The sequence below is a fragment of the Protopterus annectens genome, chromosome 6.part0 (genome assembly GCF_019279795.1).
Source record: "Protopterus annectens isolate FY-2018-M chromosome 6.part0, PAN1.0, whole genome shotgun sequence".
In the NCBI taxonomy this organism is placed as follows: Eukaryota; Metazoa; Chordata; order Ceratodontiformes; family Protopteridae; genus Protopterus; species Protopterus annectens.
The window spans coordinates 260,959,619-260,985,490 of NC_056737.1; the positions used below are offsets into that span (position 1 = coordinate 260,959,619).

Here is a 25,872-nt window from a genome sequence, read left to right on the forward strand (position 1 = left end):
AATTGAGTATTAAATTAGAATACAGAACCAACCCATGTTGAACATAGCAACTTTTCCAATTGGAGATTGTGTGTGTATATGTGTAATGTATATATGTGCATGTGTGTGTGTATATGTGTAATATATATATGTGTGTGTGTGTATGTGTGTGTATATGTATATGTGTATGTATATATATATATATATATATATATATATATAATGTGTGTGTATATGTATATATATATATATATATATATATATATATATATATATATATATATAAAATAAATAAATATAGGTTCATAGACTAGTACTAGGCTGTGTCTGTGTGTGTGTGTCTCTCTCTCTCTGTCTCTCTTTGTCTGTCTGTCTATATATATATATATATATATATATATATATATATATATATATATATATATATATATAATGCTCTAACAGTAACTACCAGCATATGTGAATCAAATTTTGATGTCTGTAAACTGTTAAAGTTTTGACCTGGCAAAACCCCTGTTTTGTACAAGTCTGACATCGTAATAAATCTGTTGCAAAAAATATTCCCTTGGCTTGACAGACTCCATCTCTTCTAAATACATTTACATTCAAAATTAGACTTCGATGTTTTACACATTTACACTTTTTTTTTTTTTTAATGGGACATTTTCTTCATTTAGGTATTTACCCCCCCCCCCCAAAAAAAAAATCTGTTCTGTTTTTATACTGACCTTGCTCTGTGGGTGATTTTGTGGAAAATATGCCCCAATACGTTTACATACAGTTACCTAAGAGGGCATTTTTTCACCTTCCACAGTGAGTCCTTAAAGATGAGATCATTTGAACTAACATGAATAAAAACCGCTCCACTCTGTATTTCCTAACATTAAGGTGTTTTAAGGCCATAGTAAAATCATTTACTTTTGCTCCTGGCAAGCATGACACTATTCAGTGTTCGTTCTTCCTGCAGATTTAAGTATCCAGTCCTTTCTGACCAGATCTAAATTTGCACTTTAATTCAGCAATGCCTGCTTTTTCAATTATTAGAAAAGAATGATCTTCATCAACACGAATAGCAATCTCGCTGTTTTCACTGCTTACTTCATTAGCAAGCCTACAGTTTCCTTGGGACCTATACATACTTGGTACCACACAGCTGTCACCTCATTTAAATTCCTTCTGGATTGGCATGTTCTGCTTACAGCATGACCTTGATGTTCCTGACAAACTGCTAGTAGTCAGCAATGATAGTGGATTGTTCAGTCTTTCTCTTGCAAGAATGGATGAGCTAACAGTCCCCACCCTGCTTCTCCACTGCTTTGGTTACTCTGTCCTGGCTCACCTTGATCTTATCCCTGTTTGTACATTTTCAGAAAGGAGCTGGCTGGCATTATCAGAAAGGAGCTGGCTGGCATTAATCAGATTTGCTCTTGTTTTGAGACTGCTACAAAACTCTGGTGCTGATACTCTTTCAGAACTTGTTTGCAAGGTGTGGCTAGAATTTTAACACTTACCCTGTGTTTATTTTTAGGAAAAAGTTTCTATTAAAATTGAAAAATACTATGTTGTCGTCTTGGTGGAAAACATACAAGGCTCTGGTTTATATAAACATAAACCCAGGATACAAATGTATCTGTCCAATTTTGCTTGTTTACTGGTATAGTCTGACTGGGTGTAGCCCTTTTTCAAAAGATGCCCAGGGAGAGGATTTCCTTCTCCTTATGGAACTTTTATTGGCAATGTGTCTGTTTGCATTTTAATATTCTGATTTTACAGTGAATATTGTGTTCTTAGAAGTATACATATGTAGTAATGATAAAATATTTTACACTTATTGTAATGCAAGTTACGTATGCACAGCCAAGTCAGCAGTTTTCATACTAAAATGCACTGTATAGAGCTTGCAGGTTTACCTTTCTGTGAGGAGTGACTGAGTTTTTCTCATGCATTAGTCCAGCATGGGATAAGAACAAGTAGGCATGTGTTAAAAGCACAGCAGTTTTGGTCACAAAATTCAACTGTGATGTATCATGTGCTTCTCCTAATAGCTCTTGCTATATAGAAGTAATTATTGATTTAGAGCACAGCTTGAGCTTCCCTGATGTCGGTGGCTGACATTCTGTGCAGACCCCTATATTTGTTACGACAGAACAAGATCTTAGGATGTTTGTAGAGCACACTCTGCTTTAGAAGATGGGAGAAATATTGTTTGGAGAGAGAATTTTCTCTCAAGTTTTTGTTTAATTCCTAACATGAGTAGTGTTCTGCTTACTCTTTGGAGATCTTTGTTTTCCCTGCAATTTGGATATAGGCAGAGAATTGAGCAAAATTATTTTGTTTGAATTTTGTCCATAATGCAGGCTCTGTATGTTTCCCCTACTGCCTGCCAACAATCAGATCTGTCGGGGCCAGGTACTATGAGAGAGAGTCACCCGGGCGGCCATCAGGAGGTTCTCTGATTATGCTGTAACTCTCTGCCTCTGGTGGTTGATGCATTGGCCCTGCCGTATTTTTTTTTTTTCTCAGTGCACTTTATGTTCGCATTGTTGTACATATCCTCCCCATTGACAATGGTCTCCAAGGGTCACTAATTTACGTAGCTTGGCAGGAGCCAGGCATATGTTTCTTTTGGTCAGTATGCTGCAGATTTTACGCCTGTTGTCTGATATCTGGCTTTGCTACAGGGATGAGTGAGTTGAAGATGTTCATCGTGCATACAGCTGCAGTAATCACAGATGGGTTTTCAGCCGTCAGGCGGTCCCTTGGTCGGCCGAATTCCAAAGTCTTGGTCTGGCGTCTGTAGTCGTCGCTTACTCTTCTGACGTCAGTGAGACCAGAGTATATAAGACACAGCCGACGCCATGTTCTTCAGTATTTTTTGCCGCGCAGTGCCCGAAGCAGAAGCAGTTCGCAAGTGCCGGTCGGCCAGCTCCTGAATTACGAAAAAATTGGAAACCGAAGTCTTCATTAAAGCTAAGTACCCGTTGGAAACTTTTCTTGCCTCAGACCGATGTCAGAAAAAGTTAATAATTGTATTTCTTGTGGGAAGCAAATACCGCATAAGGATTTCCATTCCCTCTGCATACCTTGTTTGGGCCCAGACCACGACGTCTCGGGCTGTCGCTTTTGCACTACCTTCAATAAACGCACTATTAAGCGTCGGGCGGAGTTCGCCCAACACTACTTTGGTAAAGCTTTTGATTATAAAATGTCGTCGGACACTCCGACTACCATTTTGTCCAAAAAACTCAAGGAAAAAGACCGACACGCGAGGCCCCCGCCGACACCACGCCAAAACAGGCTACACGTGGTCCGGTTCTCAGCGAGACGCCTTTGCAGTCCCTGACTACCGACGACACTCCTTTGGCGCTGTCTTCTGTACCCGAGACCGCTGGGTCCTCGGCCCTTTCCCAGACTACTACCGAAGCCCCTGCTATTGTAGAGCCTACTAATGTGGACAGGTCCACCTCCACCCATGGTGTATTTAGGCCCTCATCTTCTTTTTCTATTAAGGCCTTTACCAAATCCAAAGCAGCCAGGCATCCCACGAGGCCTGTTGCACAGGGGCCCATCTTCAGGACCCATGCCTAAAAAACAGATGCTAAAGATGGCTGAGGATTTAATTACTCTTATCAGAGGTTCTCATCCCCCTCCTGACAAGAGGCCCAGAGTGGAGGAAGATTCTCCCTCTTCTGATCAGGGATCCATTTTATCAGAACATTCTGATGCAGAGGAACACTCTTATTCTCCTTTTGAGGATTCGGATGCAGAACAGTCCATACCTTCGGTATCCCCTCCTGAGGATTTTTCCTTTGGGGAAACCTTGCACACCTTGAGGGAACACTTCCATTGGGAAGGCCAAGACTTTTCAGATTCCAAGAAAAGACTTAGGAAATTTCTTTGGTTACCTCAACACAGACCTCTGGCTATACCCCCTGTTTTGGACATACTGGATGATGTCTATTCGGAGGCTTGTCTTAACCCTGATTCTCTGCCTCCTGCACCAGTCAAACCTGATAGGTATTACAGAGTACCCAGCTCTCACCAATTTCTCTTCAAAAGCCATAATGCTGACCCTGAAACCATTTCACAAGGCCCCAAGGGATTGAAGGCCTCTACTGCCAAGAATCCACTTCCTGCAGAAAGGGAATCCAGATCGTTAGAAAGGTGGGGTAAAAAGGTATATACCTCGGCCACCCTAACCATGAGGGCCTTAAACTGTCAGTTTCATATGATTAAATATCAACAGTACCTGTTATCACAATTAAGGAACAAAATGTCTCAACCTGAACAACCAGATTTAAAAGATTTACAGGATATGATGCATAGTGCAGAGCAAGTGGGTAAACACACCTTACAATGTGGTTATGATGCCCTAGAGGCCTCCAGTAGAGCGGCTGCTACAGGATCAGTCATTCGCAGACATGCCTGGCTTAGGGAACAAAATTTGCCTGATCATGTGAAAGCTAAACTTCTAGATGCTCCTTTACAAAAGGATGTACTATTTGGTACTAATGCTGAGGAGATACTACGGAAAATGGAAGAAAAAGCCAAATCTATGCAAACTGTCAAAGCTTTCTTACAGGTCCAACCACCACGTTTTAGCAGAAATTGGCCTTCAAAAAACTGGTCCTTTCCAGCCACTGACAAGCCCCAAAGAGGTAGATACAGACGCACAAGGGGCAGAGGGCTATCTCAAGGATCATATAGAGGCAGACAATGGCAAACTCCAGCACCAAGAGGTGGTGAAGACAGTGCACAACAATACAGGAAGCAAACCCAATGACTCCCTCATTTCAATGCCAAGCAGGGCTCAGCTGGCAGCACCTTTGGGAGAGGAAACTAGCATTATTTGCAAGCAATTGGCATATTGTCACAACAGACAAATGGATACCGGACATTATAAACAGAGCCTACAAATTTCAATTTCACACTCTTCCAAAAATGAGAGGCATGCCAAACCTGCCACAAAATCAAAGGGCAGAGGCACAACTGCAAATCTCAAAGCTCATAAACATGAGAGCTATTCAAAAGGTACCTACGCACCAACAAGGTCAAGGTTTTTATTCAAGACTTTTTCTGGTACCAAGAAAAGGAACCGACTGGAGACCCATTTTGGACTTATCCATCCTAAACACATTTCTACTCGTACCAAAATTCAAGATGCTCACACTACAGCAACTTCTTCCCATGCTGGGCAAGGAGTTTTGGCTGGTAACATTGGACCTCAAGGAGGCTTACCTGCATGTCCCAATCAGACAAAGCTGCAGAAGATACCTCAGATTTCTTGCAGGTTCAATCCACTATCAATTCTCTGCATTGCCCTTTGGCTTATCTACTGCGCCCAGAGTATTCACAAAGTGCCTGGCATCAGTGATTGCCTACTGCAGACTTCAAGGGATACAAATTTATCCTTATCTGGACGACTGCCTGATCCAAGCGGACAGCAAACACATACTTCTGGAACATCTGGCATATGTGACACGGTTACTGCTTTCTCTGGGATATACAATCAACAAAGAGAAATCAAGGCTAACACCATCTCAGAAAATAACCTTCCTGGGTGCCAACTTGGACACAAACACCCAGATGGCATATCTTATGCCAGAAAAACAGGGGCAACTATTTCAGTACTTCAAAATACTAGCAAAAAGTACCAGGCTTACTGCAAGGAAAATCCTGCAGGCTCTGGGATTCATGGCATCTTGCATTCTTCTAATCCCATGTGCAAAGCTGCATATGAGGAAACTTCAGTGGTACCTAAAAAAATCTATGGTCTCAACACAGTCACAGTTTGGAAACAATTATACCAATAATTCCATGATTGCAAAAGGAATTTCTATGGTGGGCCCAAGCATGTCAAGTAAACACAGGCCTTCCATTCTGCAAGCCTCAAGCAAAACAAGTCATAACCACAGACGCCTCAGATTACGCCTGGGGGGCTCACATGAAGGACAGGTGCATTCAGGGCAGATGGTCCCAAAAGGAAAAGCACCTTCACATCAATCAAAAAGAAATGCTAGCAGTAATAAATGCAATTACAGCTTTCAAGGACTTCCTGCATCCAGGACAATTACTGATAAGAACAGACAACACCACAGTAATGTGGTACATAAACAAACAAGGAGGAACACATTCATACCCCTTGTGCAGACTAACCATGACTCTTTGGAACTTGGCTCTGGAAAGACCAATCGAACTTCAAGCACAGTACTTGCCAGGATTGGAAAACACACTGGCAGACAATCTAAGCAGAAATATGACAGATCCACACGAATGGAAGTTACATCCTCAGGTGTTTACAGAAATAATCCAAGCGTGGGGGAGGCCAGACCTAGATCTTTTTGCCTCCCACAGGAATCATCAATTGGAAAAGTTTTGTTCAAGGACCTTTCATCCAAAGGCCTGGAGAGTGGACGCCCTTTCATTCAGTTGGACAGCATGGACAGTTTACGCATTCCCACCTCTGCCTCTTCTGCCCAAGGTGCTTTTGAAAGCAAGAACAGACAAACCGAGGATGATACTGATTGCTCCAGATTGGCCAAGGCAACACAGGTATCCACTCCTGAGGAGCCTAACACATACTCCTCCCTGGTCCCTGCCTCTAATGCCTCTTTTGCTGACTCAGCACAGCTACAAAACTCTTCACAGTCAGCTGAAAACACTCTCTCGCTGCATGGAAAATTCCTTAACACCACAACAGACCCTACTCTCCAAGGAGGTGCAGGATGTTATTTTGGAGGCCAGAAGGCCATCTACTAGAAAAGCTTACTCCGCAAAATGGAAGCGGTTTTGCTCTTGGAATGAGAAAAGAGGCCAGGACCCTAGAAAACTGAACTTGTCTCGGGTATTACAGTATCTAGCTGAGCTGCTGAACAGTGGACTTTCCTTCTCCTCCATAAAAATACATGCCTCAGCCATTTCTGCAGAATTCAGCACGGATCCCCCTTTATTTTCTCACCCACTCTTACGACAGTTCCTCAGAGGGGCTAAGAATATAAGACCTCCAAGGAAGCAACCAATACCAGCCTGGGACCTTAATTACATGTTGGAAAAATTAACATTGCCTCCTTTTGAACCAGCTGCCTCAACAGATTTGCAATATTTGTCCTGGAAAACAGCCTTCCTCCTGGCCATCACTTCAGCTCGTAGGGTTTCTGAACTACAGGCCCTCATGGCGGTGCAGCCCTTCCTCATTTTCCATCAGGACAGGGTTTCCCTTCGTACCAACCCATCTTTTATGCCAAAAGTGGTATCCAGGGTAGCCTTAAATCAAGCCATACACCTCCCTACCTTTTACCCCAATCCTCAAAACAAAGGGGAAAGGCTGCTGCACTCTTTAGACATCCATAGGCAGCTACGTTATTATTTGGACAGAACAAAGTCCTTCAGGAAATCAGAACAACTTTTTGTGTCCTATGCTGTAGGGGCTCAAGGGAAACCAGTTACAAAACAGACTATTTCCAAGTGGATTGGCCACTGCATACGGTTTTGTTATTCCTATCATGGGAAATTGTTCCTACAGGTATCAGATCACACTCCACCAGGGCCACAGCTACCTCTACAGCCTTCCTCAGAGGAGTTCCTACCAAAGATATTTTGGAGGCAGCCACTTGGAGTTCTGTACATACCTTCACAAAACACTACCACCTGCCTCTATATTCCAGAACAAGAGCAGGCTTTGCCACTGCTGTTTTGCAGGGCATTCTGGCTCAACCCAGTTCCTCCTAGTACCTACCACCCTATGCATAGCTTTGGGACTCTACCCATCTGTGATTACTGCAGCTGTATGCATGATGAACATAGTACAGTTTTGTACCTACCATAAATGTAGATGTTCGAGTGCTAATACAGCTGCAGTACAGGTTTCCCTCCCTCCTTCCCCACTTGGTAAAGGCATGGGGCCTAACAACCTCTTCATACTACCTGACTGGGTTATCCTGCTATGTTTTATTTGCTTGCTTCCACTGATTTTGGTTTATATTGCATTGCTTGTATATGTGGATAAGCATTATTTATGTATTGCCTTCCTTTTGGGGGCACCTGACATCTGGGGCAAGAAAGACTGAAGAACATGGCGTCGGCTGTGTCTTGTATACTCTGGTCTCACTGACGTCAGAAGAGTAAGCGACGACTACCGACGCCGAACCAAGACTTTGGAATTCGGCCGACCGAGGGACCGCCTGACGGCTGAAAACCCATCTGTGATTACTGCAGCTGTATTAGCACTCGAACATCTACATTTATGGTAGGTACAAAACTGTACTTTCTCTGTTACCATCACAACTGTTCCACCACATGAGCCAGTGATTATATTTGAGTTTTATGGCTTGAAATCCGAACACCGTCCTTGTAGGTCACAAAACCATGTGCAGACCCAATATTTTCATTTAATTTCCACACAGAAAACTTGGTGTGTAGATTTAGTCACTTTTAACACATTTTTAAAACACAACTGATTTGTTTCAACATGTTTACTTAATAATCATAATCCATGTTTTATAGTAGTTTGCTCCATTTCTTTTCCAGACAAGGTGATGTATGCAGTGAAAAGAAAGAAACTATAGCAAGCCAAGACAGTGGATGAACCCAAAAGCCATGTTGAAATGCAACTCCTTGGTCACAACGTTTGCAGTTGTCGTTGGGGCGTCTTTTGGCATTCTTTTATGGCAAGTAGTCAAATGTAGGAAACGAAGGAAAACTGAGCGGGTTCAAAATGGCAGTGTTCGTGTAAATCCAAACTTTGCTCATATTAGTAAAGAGGATGATGACGAGACATCAAAGCAGGAGCAGTTCAGAATCCAGTTGTTGGAACAGCTTCTTCAGGCTGACTGTGTTGTCGTCTCGTCAGAAAAGGAATGGCAGCATGCCTACCTGTTGTTAAAGAAAGAACTGGAAGAAATTCCTGTACTAGGAATAGACTGTGAATGGGTAAGTTGTTTTGTTCTGAGGAAAAAAATGTCTTGGAGGAATTTGCAGGCCTTACCTTTACTTAATATGGTTTAATTTTGAATTTATTGGCCATGTGGTCATGATCTGCTTTTTTGGTAGTGGTCAGGAGGGGGTCAGTCATCCATAATTGGTATTGATATCAGAATGCACAGTAACTGAAGCACCTTATGTGAGTAACAGTTGACTGAGAACTTGGGTTTGCACCTTGCAGGTTAACTGTTTGTTTGGAAGAATATCCTAAATATATAATGTGGAGAGACTCTGCTACGTATTTAACTGCATCATTGGGAGTAGGGCAGATGTACAGAAGAAACTCCAGAGGAACTAGTCTGCTTTTCTTAGAGGAGAAGAGGTATAAAAAGATTGCAAAGTTCTAGTATTGCTGTGGGAAGCAAATGTCTCCTGATTTAGATGTCAGATGAATGCTGGCAAAATGTTGAGACAATTATAGAAAGTGCAAAAGCGGCTCAGTAGAATACTCTGCTTTGTCATCTTGATGGCAGAAAATAATGTAGGTATTGAAAGTGCTTAGTTAGAAGTTTACTTGCACAAAATGCCTCTATTTGCAGTGTAGTCTTTTAAGATTATATATGTAACTAATTTAATTTGTTGAAAGTGGCTTGAAGTTTTCTAGTAAGTTGCAGAAAGTAGAACTGTGTGTAAAACATTTAATATAGTATCCAAACTAACTCTTAGTGGGGACATATACCCAAACCCTGGCTGAAACCCCAATCTAAACAACTCAACCTCCCAAATTACCATTAACTCCCAGTCCTCATCTATTCCCCCTAGAAATAAACTGATATCTTACTAATAAATATTAATAGAAGATCAGTAACAAAATCCATGATCTGCAAGCCAACTTCTCTCTCTACTCACCCGGCATTGTACTCCTCGCTAAAATCTAATATTTCCAATAATGAAATTCTCCTACCAGGTTACAATATCATACTTGTAGACAGGATAGGTAAAAGAGGTGGAGGCATGGCACTACTCTTTAAAACTTTCCCTAGAAACCTTGGATCATAACACCCCTAACTTTGAAAATGCTGAAGTAATACTTATCTTTCCCAAAAAAGCATGTAAACCTAATAGGAAGCTATATCCCACCAGGGGATAACATCCATGCTTTAGAAAATATATTTAAATGGACCACAAAAGTACTTCCTCAGGAATCGATAGTCATGGGTGATTTTAATATTGACTGGTCGGACTGCAATTCACAAAATCCCAAAACTTTATATATCCTCAGACATTGTAACTAGACACCACTTAAACTATTCCCTCTAGAAGAAGCTGTAGATTATTTTAATACTACCTTCCCGACCATCCTAAACACACAGGCTCCTCCCAGAACTATACGTGTTAAATCTAACTTTGCCCAATGGCTAAACAAAGAAAACTGGTATCTACTAACAGCAAGAGACAAGGCCTGGGAAAGTCGGTACAAAACAGTCACAAAGCAAAGAAGCAAATTAAACAAGGCAAAATAAATTATGACTCTGATATCCAAACTAAGCAACGAAATAACCCACAAGTTCTGGACAGCAATAAACAATGTACTCCTACTAGGCAGAGTCATCACATATCCCCCTTGCTACTAATAATACAATATTGCTGCCCAATTCAATACATACTTTACTGAAGCTGTCTTGGCCCTCTCCAACAATCGAACCCCCCCACTCCTATTCAAACTACTCCTATGCCAAGTAAAAACAATACCACCTTCTCTCTGCAACCTGCATCAACTGTAACAATAAAAATGGTGCTTTTAAGAAACTAAAGCCTACTACACTAGCTGCAGACAACTTTAAAAGTCGAGTTCGTAAAACTGACTGCCGAGGGACTTGCCTATTCAGTATCTATTTTTATTAATGGCTCCATAGTAGAACACAGTCTGCCACGCATGAACTACAAACACTGACACAACAGTCCTTCCTAGCAGTAGAGACTTTGCTAACAAACTCGCAACTAATTCTGAACCCCCCCCCCCAAAAAAAAAACTAAAGATATTCCACCCCACTAAAGTAATCGTACCCACTGCCATATTTAACATTGTTTCGGCAAACAGCCGCATTATCTCCCCCTCACTTCACACCAGACTCCAGGAGTTGAAATCAATTGCAGCATGAGATCTGACATCCATATATCCCAAATCATAAATAACTACACAAAAAACTTGGAACACCGTATAGGAACAAACACTATTTTGCAATAAATACTAAAACTACGATTGCCCAATCACACCTGATTTCAACTCTGCTCTAAGCATCTCCTATATTCGCACATCCTAAGAAAATCCGAGTTAACAAAATTTGAATCCTGTTATGACAAAATTGCCAGGTATGCTGCAAACTCACCCTTTAGATTAGACCACTGAACAACACTCCAACAACTCAACTGGCTAGAATTCCCCCAACTATTACTCTTTAACCAGTTAACCATAGCCCACAAAATCTGTCAGGCAGTGAAAACACCTGGCTTACAAAAATTATTGCAGCCATACTCTGGTGCTAGAGCTCTACGCTCCACCAACAGACCCCTCATAAAGATAAATACAGCCAAAAACCTAGCAGAAGAATCCCTCTTTTCAAATTATGTAGGCAAAATCTTGAACTCACTACTTCCTAACATTGCATCTATTACAGCCTTGTCTCATTTTAAAAATGCTAAAAATCACACTTATCCAAACAACTGGCTGTGTTCATGCACAGTTCCTGACTAAACTGTCCCTTTCAGAAGATACTAAAGCTTCTACCTCGTTGACACCAACATCATTCATAATATAGATTCATATAGCTTGGATTTATAAAGAAGTTAACCTAAAAATACATGTTTGTACTCTACAGAAGTTGTATAATGTATTTCTCATTCACTGCTCTATAATTTGGATTATTTAATGTTTGTCTCACTAGCCTATAATTCTGTACTATAATTGATTTTTTTAGTAAAACTGTACAAATATCTTGCTTTGTATTGTACCTGTAACACAATGTATACATATTTAATCAAATGTTAAAACTGATGTACTATGTGGAGCTTTTCTCCCCAGGCCTTCGCTGAAAAGGACTTGCGCCCAGTCGGACTTTCCCAGTAATCAAATGTAAAATAAATAAAAATAAATGTTAATGCTTTATAACATTTTAATACAAAGTGGAACTCTGAATGCACAGTAGGATTCGGCCAAAATAGAGCTTAGTTAAGAAAGCTAAGCACTACTGAACAGGATAGTCATGCAGTCTGCCTTTAGAAGTTTTCAGTTTGGAAAATTAAAATGGTCAAATTACATATCAGCCACTGACAGATAAAGGAGTAAGGTATATGTTTTATCTGTTTGAAAAATGGCACAATATTACTTTTTTAGACATAACATTAATTTCAGTAGCATGCAATTCTGATCATATTTGATTACTGTTTGCAGTATATTTAGATACATGGGCTGTATCCTGCCAAGGATATAATAGCTGGTCAGGTTCCAAAGCTTCATGGCATGTTCCACGTGCTCAAACCGTCAGGCAGTTCACTTGAACTGAGCTACCTAAAAAGACAGGTTTTGAGTGCCAATCTCTTTCGATCAGAGAGCGCTCCTCTACCAGCTTTCAAGGATTGTTGGTCAGCTTGTGCTGTTCTTTTGCTGGGCAACTTGTTTACTTTGGGGAAGACCCTTCCACATTTAAATATTTTGTTTAATTGTACTTTCCTGGTTAGGAAGATCGTTTTCTTCTAGGAATTTGTTTTAACTGAATGTATCGACTCAACTATTCTTTCAGTCTGGAGCACATATTTTTTCTTGTCAGCTTAAAACTTGTTAAAAGTAGTTAAACTATTTTTTTCTATGGAAAAATTGTGCTTGATGCACTGTTAGCCCCAAAAAGTAAAATAAAGTGCTTTTTACTGTGTGTTTATTGGGAGACGGTGAATTTTTGCAACTTTGTACCAGCTTGTGCTGCTTGTTTTCCCCTGGAAAGTGGCACCATTGGAACAAACTACAGGTCCCGTGGTTGGTCCTTCTAGCCACTAAATGGAAAAATTAAGCAAAAGGACTTTCACCAGCCTGCAGCTGAAGCAAACTGCTAGCCTGCTGTGGTGGTAATCTGTTGTGGCCAAAGCTGGTTCCTCAGACCACTCTTTTACCCTGGATCACCTTACAGCCACAGTGGACCAGGGGTTAGCCGCATCCTCTGCAACTGGTGGGATCCAAATGAAAAACAATTCTTGTTGGTCCTAGGAGAGGGAGCAGGGAAGTCTTGTCTGTTAAGTCAGAATTTTGCACCTATCCCTGTAGAAGCTGCTGCCATTAACAACGCTGTTGGCGACATTTTTCCTATCAAAAAGAAACGAGTATACACACTCCTGCTCAAGTTTCTCTGGAAAGAGGTAGTTTACTAGATCTGGCTGAGGATCTAATTCAGGCTGTTGATACTTTTTAGTATGATTGCTGGTGAAAGTAAAAGGGCATGCCTCTCTTCCTGAGAGACTCACAATTCTAAATCTGGACAGGAAGATGAAGGGGGGGGGTAGATGCAGTGTTTTATCCTCCTATATCTCATCCAGAGGAGAGCACAGTGTCCGATTCTCCCGGGGGGGTCCTTTTATCTGAGAATATTTACAGAATGTGCCAGTGTCTTTAGTGGGTGAATACTGAAGTTTCTCAGTTCCTCTGAGAATATGAACGGTTACAAATGGAATTTCCAGAATAGCCACCCATTCCCCAATGCTATCATTATTGGCTGCCCCTAAAAAGGCAGGTAAATTTTATGAAGCACCCAATTCTTTTTAACTTTTTATACACTTCTCCCAAACCTGACAAAGCAGCTATAGCTTTAGCTAACTAAATGTGTGCAGCAGTACGGTTAATTTCAATCCTACACTTTTCTAGCAAGGATGAGAAAATATTTAGTATGTACAAAGGAAAAAGCGTGTGCTTCTCCAACTTTGATTTTCAGAATTTCGGATTGTCTGGCTTGTATGTTTGTTCTGACTAAATGTGAAAAGTACCAGGAATGTTTTGTCTGCAGTCTCTTCTTATGGGGGGGGGGTCTGCTTTAAATGGTTGTGTGTTGTGACCTGTGAGATGGGTGTGTTGTGACCTGTGAGATGGAAGAAACTAAAGGTGTGTGTGTGTGTGTGTGTGTGTGTGTGTGTGTGTGTGTGTGTGTGTGTTATCAAAAGTGTGATGAGAGGGATATGATAGGGGAATCTCATGCAGTTTTCTGCCTTCTTTTCCCAAATTTTCCAAGGGATTCTCTATCCCGTTGTGACAAGAAAAGCAGGACAGTTTGACCCAATGCAATTGGATACACTTTCATAATTAAATTCATATTTATTGGACAGTTTGACCCCCAGACGATTTGACGCTAATTAAATGTGCAGCGGTAGCGTTGTTGCCTCACAGCAAGAGATTCTCGGCTTGGGTTGGGAGTGCCTTCTGTGTGGAGTCTGCAAGTCCTCCCCACGGTCGAGTGGGCATTCAAAAGACATGCGTTGAATGGGCGTGCCTTCGTTGAAGGTTGGGCGTCGGGCTGGCAACTTGACACCATAAAAACTAACTGCCAATCATTTAGCGGACCGGAGTTCCTCTGTGGCGACCCCTAACCCCTAAAAGCCGAAAAGACAAACATTTTACTAAATATGTTACTCGGGGGGGGGGGGGGGGGGGATTTTACATAGCAGTTGAATGTGTAAATGGTTTAACATATTACTTAATATGCAAATATTAATTAGTTTTTAACATGTACAATAACAGCGATTTGGAATTTTGGTTAGGAGGTTTATCTTTATTTTAGTTAGCCCATTAAGCAGTTGTGAACAGCTCCATGCAGATATTCTAAATTTGTGCGATTAGCACAAAACTGTATGTATGCAGGAGTGTTTTGTAACGTTTGCTTTAAGTTCAAATTGCCTTGGCTCAAACATTAATTTTATTATTGCTGTTTTAATGGGAACCAGCAGGTGGCATTAGTTACATTTTTTTTTTTTAGTGTGCTGTGATGAAATTGTACTTAGTAACGCACAAGAAATGTAACAACAACGTATCGTAGTTTGCATCTCATAATAGTAGCACAAGAGGAGCTCAATACTTTCTCTCTCTCTCTCTCTAAAAATCAGTTCAAGCAGGTATTTTAGCAAGACTTCATGCTGGCAATACATTATTTGTTAATGGCTCGTATTCTTTTGATTTAATCTCACTGTCCTGTACGACTCCAGTACTGTATCTAGCAGATTTTAATGTTTACATTATTTATATGAAGCTTTTAATGGTTTTTATTCTGTAGTTCTGGTTTTTATACTGCACTAATCTTAGATCCATACATTTAAAGTTTACAGATATAGTTCTGGAATCTGTTAATGCTGGGGTCAAGTCAGCAGGAGTCCAAATGTCCTGTACCCAGAAACACAATTTCTCTCTCCCTCTTTCCAAGCTTGAACAATGCCATGACAGTAGCACATTTTGCAGTAGATCATTCACAGCAATCCCTCTACTCCCTAGCAATTAAGAAATAAACTGGCTCAAATTTACCCACTTATGTTTTACTCAACTTGACTGTAACCTAATCCACAAACTGTCCAGTTGGCTTATAAACAAATACTGTGTCCCATGTCATTAAATCCAACAGTACAGCTGGTGACAGTCTGTTCTCAAAACATTCACCATAGTACAGAACACCATTCTTCTCTCTCTCAAATTAGAATGTCATCTGAAGCTTTTTAAACAGAAGCTGAAGTCACACATGCAGGATTTCTGGCCTCTGCCCCTCCACTAGCACTAGATAAGTACTCAGAATAATTCATAATTCCACACTACTTCTTGCCCTCAGCTACTTCCCTCTGATCTTTCTCACAACCCTTCTTGGCTTTACTGTCACCCAGTTGCCTTAACTGACTACTGTCCCCTCTCACACATTTTCCCACTCACTTAGTCCTCCTTTTGTTCACCTGTAGAATCTTTTTCCCTTCATTTCTAGCTCCTTCACAATTAGTCTAGCCTTATTTATCTGTGTTTAGTCTTCTACACCAGTGGCTGCCTGGGGGCAGACCTACAAAGATGCTGCTTTTCTGCAACTTTGTTTGTCTTTATTATGAAACTGCTTATTAAAGTATACAGTGTTACTGAACCACTGAATTTTGTCTGTGTAGTGAATTATGCTACTCTTCCTTTGCTGAAAACAATTTTTATCTGTGCCTTGTTGTACTGTCTGCAAGGATTCCAATACTTGGCAAAGTTTTCAAAATATTTTGAAATTACTTTTCTGTACCATGTGTACATTTTTACAAAATATCATTCAGTAGATTGTGTATGCACATGTAAAATGCTGCATTTTTTTATATTTGTGTATAAATCTTTATCTAATGTACGTGTCATTTTGGAGCTTTTCTTCTCTGGCCCCCACTGAAAAGGGAAGACTTTGCTCAGTTGGCCTTTGCAGTTCCTTTGCTGACTGGTAATCAGTCAGTAAATGGCAAATAGTCTTGGCAAAATGCTGGTAAATAGACATTTAAGAAGCAATGGCAAGGGGTGCCAAAAAAGACGGGACCCCCCCCCAAAAAAAAAGTCTGAATCACTATTTAAGGGACCATGTCCTTTTTCCTTCCAGAAAGTCTGAATCTCCACTTCTGTCTTTGGCAATAGATAGTTTGAGACCCATGGAATCACATGAAGACCCATTAAGATTACAGATGGCATTGGTAGGAAATTCCTCCTTTTCAGGGTGTAATTCATCAAACAAACCGTACCACCCCCCCATCCTTCAACATTTGTTGCATCTCTGTTTCAGGGAGTAATAGAGCCATTTTCTCCTTCCCCATATGGGAAAGGCTTTTACAGAAATGTTTTTGGTGTCAAAAGGAGAACAAAATGTGTGGAGACCAGTTCTGGATCTTTCTTTCCTAAACCAATTTGTGAACATGCTTAAGTTCAAAATGCTATTACTTAACCTGTTGCCTTTTCTTCCTCTTTCAAGTTTTCTGGTAACACTAGACTTTAAAAGATGCTCACCATCAAATTCCTAATCCTTCAGATTTCAGGTGTTAATGTGATCCAGGCACACAATGTTATTTCTGTACCTTGCCCTTTGGACTATCCACTGCAGCAAAAGTGTTCAGTGTCTAGCTGTACTTAGTTTATTACAGGCTACAGGGTACCCAGATTTGTCCACATTTTGATACCTTGCTTATTTTTGCAGAGTCTTTCAAACTGTCTGGAATCTTCTTTGGGTGAGAGATCTCTAACACAAGCTGGGATTTCATGAAACTATTCAAAAGTCTTTTTTGACTCCATCATACAGGATTGTGTTCCTGTGCTGTCTTGCTAGACATCTCCATTCAATGAGAGCTTTTTTCTTCCACAGGAATAGATAGATCTGTATTTAGGGTTTTCCACTTAGACTTAGTCCATTCAAGGGAAGACCTCAGACTTGCGGGTCTTATCATATCGAAGATTCTTCTACCCCGACAAGACTCCACATGAGAAAGATTGAGTGAGATATGAAGTAACTTTGGTCCTAGACCAACACCCATTAGCTTTCCAAATTCCACTTCTAGGATTTATCAGAAGAGAATAACTTGGAGACGGCAAACATCCCTAAATTCAGGTTCCTTCCAAAGCAGTCCTTCACCACAGGAACTTTAGACTTTGCTTGGGGTGCAGTTTCAGGAAGGAAAAAAGTGTAAGGTGTTTTCCCAGTCGCAGATTTGGCGTTCTGAAAGTTTAGGGAACCCCATAGGAATGATATAATTTGTCTTAGCCTGGAGTACCACGGGGGAATATGCCGTTTTGTTGCCTGTTTATTTAGCCGCACTATTAAAAATTGAATAACTGTATTTCTTGTAGAAACAGGTTACACTCATAGAGTCAACCATGCTGTGTATACCTTGTTTGTTGCACTGAGCACCGCGTTGTTGGATCACGACTCTTGTGCTAGATAGAACAAGGAAGCTATTGACGCCGGGTTAGACTGTACCAGATTTAGTTTTTGGGAAGCGTTACAAGTTATAAAATGCCGAGGGATGACTTTAAGCCCGCTTCGACCAAAAGCGCAGGATAAAAGCAGCAAAACTAAGGCTTTCTGCGACAGTGTTCTTTGTGGTTCTTCTAGACTTTCTGTTGGCCGGAGGTTCTCTCGGTTTCTTTTTGCTCTCAGGGCCAACTTTACTGTCAGTGGATGTGTCCCTCTCAGAGTAGGCCCGCCCCTGGAAGGGGAGGGCTTCAAAGCTGTAACCTCTCTTCCTAAAGATTTAGAGCCTCCCCTTCTGTTTCAAGGCAGGCTTTGAGAGGCAGGCCAAGTTTAACGCCTGTGGGGTTTCTCTAGTGCTTTAGGTTTTGCCACAGAGGGTTTAATACTTTAAGGCGGAGATTTTGGTAGGATGATTAGACTTCATGCCCCTCCTGATAGGAGGCCTAGTACTGAACCACAGGTTTGAGAGTTTGAGCAGTGTTGTATCTTCCTGGAGTCTTGACTGAGACTTGTCAATGATTCTCCTTATTCTGATTCTGATGTGGATGATTCTACTCCTTCAGCTTCTCCTCCTGAGTTTTCATTTCAGAGACTCCTGTCAAGATGGGGGCATTTTAAATGGGAAGCTCAAGATTTCCTGATTCACCCCAGCTTAGCCTTTTCTTGTTTTTACTTGTAGGGGTACCTATACCTCAAAGATGTTTTGTGGTGGAGATGTTAAGCAGGGGCTTTCCCTGAGATCCGCTTTCTTTTGCCTCCTGCCCAGGTGGCAGGATAGGTACTATAGGTGCCTTGAGTCATAAGTATCTTTTAAGGGGTCCCTAGGCGAACCGGAAACTGTGAAGGCTTCTGTTAAAGGTGCTTGAAGGCCCCTGTTATTAAAAAATCCTATTCCTCCCTGATAAGGGCAAGGGTATCTTCTTCCACTTCAAGAAAGTGTATACTTCTGTCCTCAGTTCATGAGAGCGTTTCATGTCGATTCACATGTTAAAATATAAGAAGGTGGGATGCTTTGGCTTTGAGTGGCCAGGTGGATGCTCTGGCAGAAGGTATTGAGTGTAAAGAGTTGCGGAGTTTCTTTCATGTGTCACGAACAGGTGGGTAAGCATTCCTTGCAGCATGGTCCTTTGATGCTGTGCAGGCCTCCTCTGTGTGGCTACCACTGGTTTTAATTCTTAAATGGGTGCGCCTGGTTGGTCTATGCAATTTAGCTGGGATTGTTAAGACAAGGATTTTGGATATGCCACAGTCAGTTGGTGTTTGGTTAGCCTGTGGGAAGCAGTTGGATCAAAATGGAGGAGCTAAGGAAGTCTATGGGTAGTGTGGGATTTTTGCAGGTGTTTTAATTGAGCAGCAGCTTCTGGGGCTAGACAAGGTCTGGACATCACTGCAGTCTATCTTAGGTCTAGAGGTAGGTCTAGGCATTGGTAGAGCAGAGCGTAGATTTGGGCCTAGAACAGGAGCAGTACTACTCCAAGACTTCTGGTGAGGGAGAGGTCCAGTCCTTTACGTAAACAGACCAATGACCTATCTTTTGCCAGTCCAGTACATTCTACTTCCTGGCACGGGAAGAGGAGCTGAAATCATTCTTTTCAAAGAGGTAGATTTAATTGCAAGACAGATGGGTTTGGATATCATTCCTGCAGTTTACAGGTTTATTTCCATACCTTGAAAGGCCTCAAAGGCATGCCAGACATTTTCCCTCTACAAAGAAAGAAGGCTCTAAAGCAAATTTCTCTGTTTTTCCCAGTAGGGCCATTCGGCCAGTTCCCTTGTGCCAGGGGCCTGGGCCTTTACTTATACTGTTCTTTTCCTAGAAGAGGAACAGGTGTTCGTGATTTTGGATTTATCTATCTCAACACTCATCTGGACATTCCCAAGTTCAAAGTTCAAAGCTTACAACAGCTTTAGGCTTGCTGGGCAAGATCACTTATCACTAACTTTAGATCTCAAGGAAGCTTACCTTCATGTACCTATCAACAGAGGTTGCCTCCAGTATCTGCGTTTCGAGCTGGAAATTCTCATTATCCAGTTCTCTGCATTTGCCCTTTGCTATATCCACTGCGTAGGTATCAAAGGGGTTCTGAAAACCGATTTCTAGCTTACTCAAAAGGAAGGAATACAAATCTATCCCTTACTTGGGCGAAGGCTGATTCTAGCTAAGAAAAGGAGACAGCATTACAGCATTTTGGAATGTATTAGCGGCATACCACAACCTGGGTATTCTGTGAGGCAGTAAGGTCAGTCTACCCTCCCCACCTTATATTGTGCTTTCTGGGTGTGAGACTGAATACAGCAAGTCCATTAGATTTTGCTTGGACAAACAAATCTAGCAATCCAATTCTTACTCCAATGCTATCTCTTCTTGATTGAATATGCTGGAACAGATCAGGACAATATAGGGTTCATGGCATCTTGTATTGCAGATTGCTGATCAAAAACATATAATGCCAAACTACAGTAGCTGAAAAAATGTATGGACACAGCACTGCCAGGAATTGGACACTGTCATTCAAATAATACCATAATCCAAAAGAGACCGCCTTGGTCTCAAAGAAAATGTCACTAAACTAGGGGACTGGAAAGTGGATAAACAGAGTCGAATTCTAGCGACCCAGATGCCTCAGATCATTGCTTGGGAGCTGCCTCAAATGTGGCAGGGATTACATTACAAATGGCCTGCCAGACTACAGCATCTACATATCAACATGAAAGAGATACTGCTTATCAGCATTGCATTGTAGCTTTCAAGGAAACACAACTGGAGCACATGTTGATTCTAACAGACAACACAACTGTGTTGTTATGGGAGAACAACAAGGGTTTTATTCCACCTGTTGTACGGGCAAGCAATGATTTTATGGGAGACTGCGCTCAGCAGCCAACTAACTCTTCAGGCATGGTTTCTGCGGGAGCTGGAACTCCTTAGCAGATGTAAGCAGACAAATCATGGATCCCAGAGTGGAAACTGGATCTTCATGTATTTAGAAATTGTACGTGTCATGGGGAACTCCAGACATAGATCTGAAATTGAACTCCACTAAACCACCAGCTGCCAAAGTTTGTGCTTCTCTTCTTTCATGTATTTGGAAAGTGGATGCTCTAAAAGTCCCATCCTGCCTCTTGAAGGCATTGCAAGACCACTCACCTCTTAGAAAAAAGGTGGATGTAAGGGTCGAATAGAACAACGGATGAACAAGGTGCTCCTCCATTTCTGACGGGCAACGTGCCATTATTTTAAGCCAGGCTAGAGCCTGGCCTCGCTACCTTTGATTCCCAGAGGGCTCAATGTCTCAGAGGCCTCAAAAGCCTCAATGTTAAGCTCACTCTCTTCATCTAACAGCCTTGCATCACTGCTTTTGAAACACAGCAGGTCTCAACTTCCCTCCAACAAGTTTTTTAAATCTTGATTTTGAGCCTGAGAGACCTGGTACATGAAATTTGGGATGAAAGCAACAATTTGATTTGGTTTTTTGGATGATTGAAAACAATTTGGAATTTACAGACTAATTTGAGCAAACACTTCCAATTTATTACTGAATGCATTGGACAAGGTTGTCTTTCTCTTCACATTAATGAATGTGCAGCATTCAACTCACTTGATTGTGACGCACATTGTTTTTATTTTTCCTAAGCTTTCACTAATCTTAGAGGGGCAAAGATATAAGACCCAAATAGAGTACTACTCCCACTTGGGATCAATTTTTGTGTTTGGAGAGCACTCTACAACCTTCTCTGCCTGCGGTTACTGCTGAATTAGAAGCCTTTGAGCCTAGACTGCTTGGCATTTAGCCCAGCACTTCTGCTGCTACTGTTTTCACAGTTATTCTGAATTATGGCGGTTACAGTTTTTGATTTTTCAGGATATCATGAATTACGTACCCTTCCTTCCTTTATACCTAAGATTGGTTTCTAGTGTGTCTAAGGTGGTTACTATTCATTACTTACTTTATGCACAGATTTTTATATAAAGGGAAAGATTTTTACACACTTTAGATGTACACAGACAATTCGTTTATTATTTTAAGCGGGATTATTTACATTTTAGTCTCACTCAGCAGTTTCAGCAGTTTTTGCTTTCTTTTCGGATTTTGAAGTCTCAGCCAAGACCTGTGGATTGGGTTTTGGTTGGGCATGCATTTATTTTATTCATGGCAGGAGATTGGCAAAGGGATTGGGCCTGGGATTACTTCTCAGCTGCCAGCTATTCAGCATTTCTAAGGTGGCAGGGGGGGATATTTGGAGGGGATATTTTGGAGTTCAGTGCTTACTCAGTGTGCAGCATTTCTCTGCATTCTCTGCACTCTAAATCTCTCTAAATCTTTTGCTCTTTTGCTGGGCTATTTTGCAGTTGTGTTGCTCCTGCTTCTATGATCCATGATTTGCCAGCCTGATTTGCCAGCCTTCCTTACCCAAATTTTGGGTAGTTTGGGTGGAATGAAGAATGGAATAAGACAATTTGTACCTACCATTGTACCTACCATGTTAGGGTCCTTTTGTGATGCAATCAAGCTCTCCCTCCTTCCCACTCCTCCACCCCTCTGTGTTTGTGTAGGTGTGGTTGTACTCTGGTTATTTTGTATTTATTATATATTATTTATATTTTGGGATTATTTGGAGTTGGAGTTTTTGGTTTTGGCCTTGTCTTTTTGGGGTCTGGGGCGAAAAGGGCGGGGGCAGAAAGATGCGCATTGGTACCGTGGTGCGCATTGGCGGTCAGATCTAATGCATGCGTGTCCGACATGTGTATATACTTCAGCCATATACTTTAGTATTGGGACGATAGGGGACTACAATGGATTAGGACTGCAGCAGCAATGATGTGATCCTCCAACATCTACATTTATGGTAGGTACAAAACTGTACTTTTTGGACACACAGGGCAGATGTAAGCACACAAGTTATAAGAGATAAGCTGGGTCAAATTAAGGTCTTCAATTCTCTGAATCATCTTTGGTCCCCTGGACCTCTTCAAGTTGTTGTAGACAAATCCACAGTCAAGGTACATCAGCAAGCAAAGGGGGTACCAGGTCTTTTCCCCATTTTTAGACTAGCCATGTAGCTTGGGGAGGGTTGTTTGTAGATATGTATACTATTGGCTATGTTCTCTCGCTGCTCAGCCACTCTCTCTGTTTATGTGAAAGCTCTGAAAGGCTTGGTGCTCAAACCTGTCTCTCTAGGCAGCTCTGCTCCAGCTGTCTAACGGTTTGAGCACATGGAATTGTGCCCTGAAGCTTTGGAAGCTGAAAGACTATTATCCTTGGAAGGATATAACCGATTTAGCCAAGACTACTGCAGCAGTGATCAATGTGATGAACATCTTGTGTAGCTGAAGCTACTGTAGCAGTAATCCATTTGAACATCTACTGATATGGTAAGTTTACTAACAATACTGTACTTTCTGACCTCTACCATCCTTCCCATTGGAGAAAAAAAAAATGGAAAGTTCCAAGTTCACATACATTAAGCACTCTATTACTTTGCAGATGCAAGAAGTGGGTCCCTGCATGCCTTTTCCTGTGTGAATCCAAACCTTCACAGGAGAAACATGGATAGAGCTCATCACACTGTATGTACTGATTTAGCCAATATTTACCTCAAAATGCATATTTAAACATGCATGAGAAATGCATTAAAATCTGAGCTTCAGGGCGGACAAGGAAGTAGGAAGGAACTGAGATGTCCTTCTGTTTGTATTCATTACAATAAGGAATCCCCTGCCAAGGGCGGCCTGACATCTGGCCAGTATACTAAAGCCTTTAGGTTGTTTAAAGGTATGCTGTACATCACATGTATGCTCCTCATGTAGAGTAGGACATAAAGATTATGTCCCAACGTACCATCCTGAGAACTTCTTTGCCACCAGTCCGAATGCCATCTCTTGATCATCGGTCTAAACGATTGTTCTGTTGCTGGTTCACCAAGCCATTTCAGATAAGTGCCCCATTGAGTTTTTTTGATCTTCTCTCTTTCTTTTTGCATTGTTGTTGTGAGGTTTGTCATCCAAGAAGGGTAAATGCCAGTGTGGGAGACAGGTTCCCCATAAAGACTGTCACTAGCGGTGCTTATTCTTGTCTTGGTGCTTCCCACAACCATAAGTCCTGTTCAATTTGTCAGGCCTTTGTTTCTAAGACTCTCCATAGTGTGCTTTCTTCCTTACCCTTGTATTTGAAGAACCAACATCTTAAGCTTTTAGCTAACGATACGATGGAAGGAACTTCCCACTCTTAGACAGCAGTCAGTGAAGAAGACCATGAAGTCTAGGTCCGAGTCTTCTGGTGTGCTCCCAAGGCAAGTGAAAGCCTGGAAGATCACCTGGTTCTGCTGTTGGGATTCTTCTGTTGTGGCCATTTTGGCGGCTGGTGTGGATCCAACCTTGTGCATGTTCTTGGAGGCCTTGCAGACGTCCACTTGTCCACTTTGGACTTTTAGGGGGGGGGGGACCGCAGCTGATTTATTTCAGAGGGTCTTATGGGTGTTGCTCCGTTTTTGATCAAGGAAGAACTTCTGATGACTGTTGATTGTCATCCAGGGGGTGGTGGCTTTTAAGTTTTATAAGGCAGACATCCCCTTGAATAAAAAGCAAAAGAATAAGCATGTTTCTCCAGCTCTAAGGACACGTAGAGTGAGTGGCAGAATTTCACTTTTGCATTGTTTAATGCTGTGATGGCTTTGAAACCTCCTCATGGAGTCTTTGTTCCTGCCCCCCTCCTTGGTCCTCCACTCCCCTTAAAAGACCTAGGAAACAGGATTCCTCTGAAGAGAAGCTGGATTCTGATGAGGAAACCCTTGCTTTTTCATCTTTGATTCCCACTCCTTTAGGCTATGCATTTAAGGAGAAGGAATCTACTAGTCCTGATGCCTCTTTTGAGGAAATTTATTTTGGGAACACTGTCTCCAGAATTATGAAGTTTTTAAATGGGATTTTTACTAGGCTTTTGAGGTACAAAAGAGGTGTTAAGAGCTCCTACAAATGGACTTCCCTAAACCTTCTGTTCTTCCTGATTTTGGTTGCTTTGTTGGATGCCTTTTCTACTGCAACTAAGGCTCCTGATTCCCAGCCCCCTGTGCCCAAGAAACTCTATAGGTTTTATAGGGTGCCAGAGGACTGTAAATTTCTATATAGGTGTCCTGCTGACCCCTCTGTGCGGTCTGTGGCATCTGACAAGCAGTCTCATTTTCTGCCTTCTACTAAGTTACTTCATAGGTAGGTACTAGGCTATCTGCCCGAAGGCATTTATAAGCCTAGCCAGAAAGTGTTAGCTTTTGCCGCCCTCTTAGATTAGTTCCCTGTGCCTCTGTCCAGCAGAGCCACTGAAGTGATCCCCGGGGTAAACTTTGTTTCTCATCCACTCGTCAAGGTTTCTCTTTAAGATTGCTAGCGAGGAGCTCTGCCTAATGTAGATGGGAATCTTGTTCCAAAGCATGGGAAGTCTCTGGGACAGGAATCTATCCCTCCAGCACGTCCTATTTATTGTTGTGGTGAGTTTTAGATCCCTAGAGCATGTGGCTCGAGGGGGATAAGGTTTTTTTTAGGTGGCACATGTCAATCAATTCTGGGTTGGACATGGCCTTGTATGTCAGGCAGAGATCACCTCTGAGCAGGTGGTGTCACAGAGTACAGCTGGAGTTTCTTCAGTTGAGCTGCATAGGGCATCTGTTTGAGGCCAGTGATCCTCTTGGAGAGGTACTTCTGTGGTCTTTCCAGCTGTTGCAGGTGTCTTGTAAGGTACATCCCAAATGGGGTGTTTTACTCTGATGGGTCTGATGAGTGATGAGTAGAGGGGCACAATGACCTCCTTTGATCTGGATGTAAACCCTTTTGTGATTTAGGTGGGCCACATAAAAGGATTTTCTAACCACTTTGGCAATGTGATTATCAAAGGAGAGATTACTATCTACTTGGGTCCCCAGATCCCTTATTACATTTTCCATATTTAGGGGACTACCACCTATGTGGTAGCTTGTGGGTACTTTATTTCCAAAGGGA

General features: G+C 41.7%; 1 protein-coding gene across 1 annotated transcript in view; it reads left to right on the plus strand.

Annotated features, from left to right (window-relative positions):
* EXD2 (exonuclease 3'-5' domain containing 2) overlaps positions 1-25,872 on the plus strand; it is a 630,247-nt gene that overhangs the window by 64,551 nt on the left and 539,824 nt on the right. Inside the window, exon 2 of the mRNA XM_044073504.1 lies at positions 8,506-8,907. Within this exon, the coding sequence (XP_043929439.1) occupies positions 8,560-8,907 (348 nt within the window). The 5' untranslated portion in view covers positions 8,506-8,559. The remainder of the gene's footprint in view (positions 1-8,505; positions 8,908-25,872) is intronic.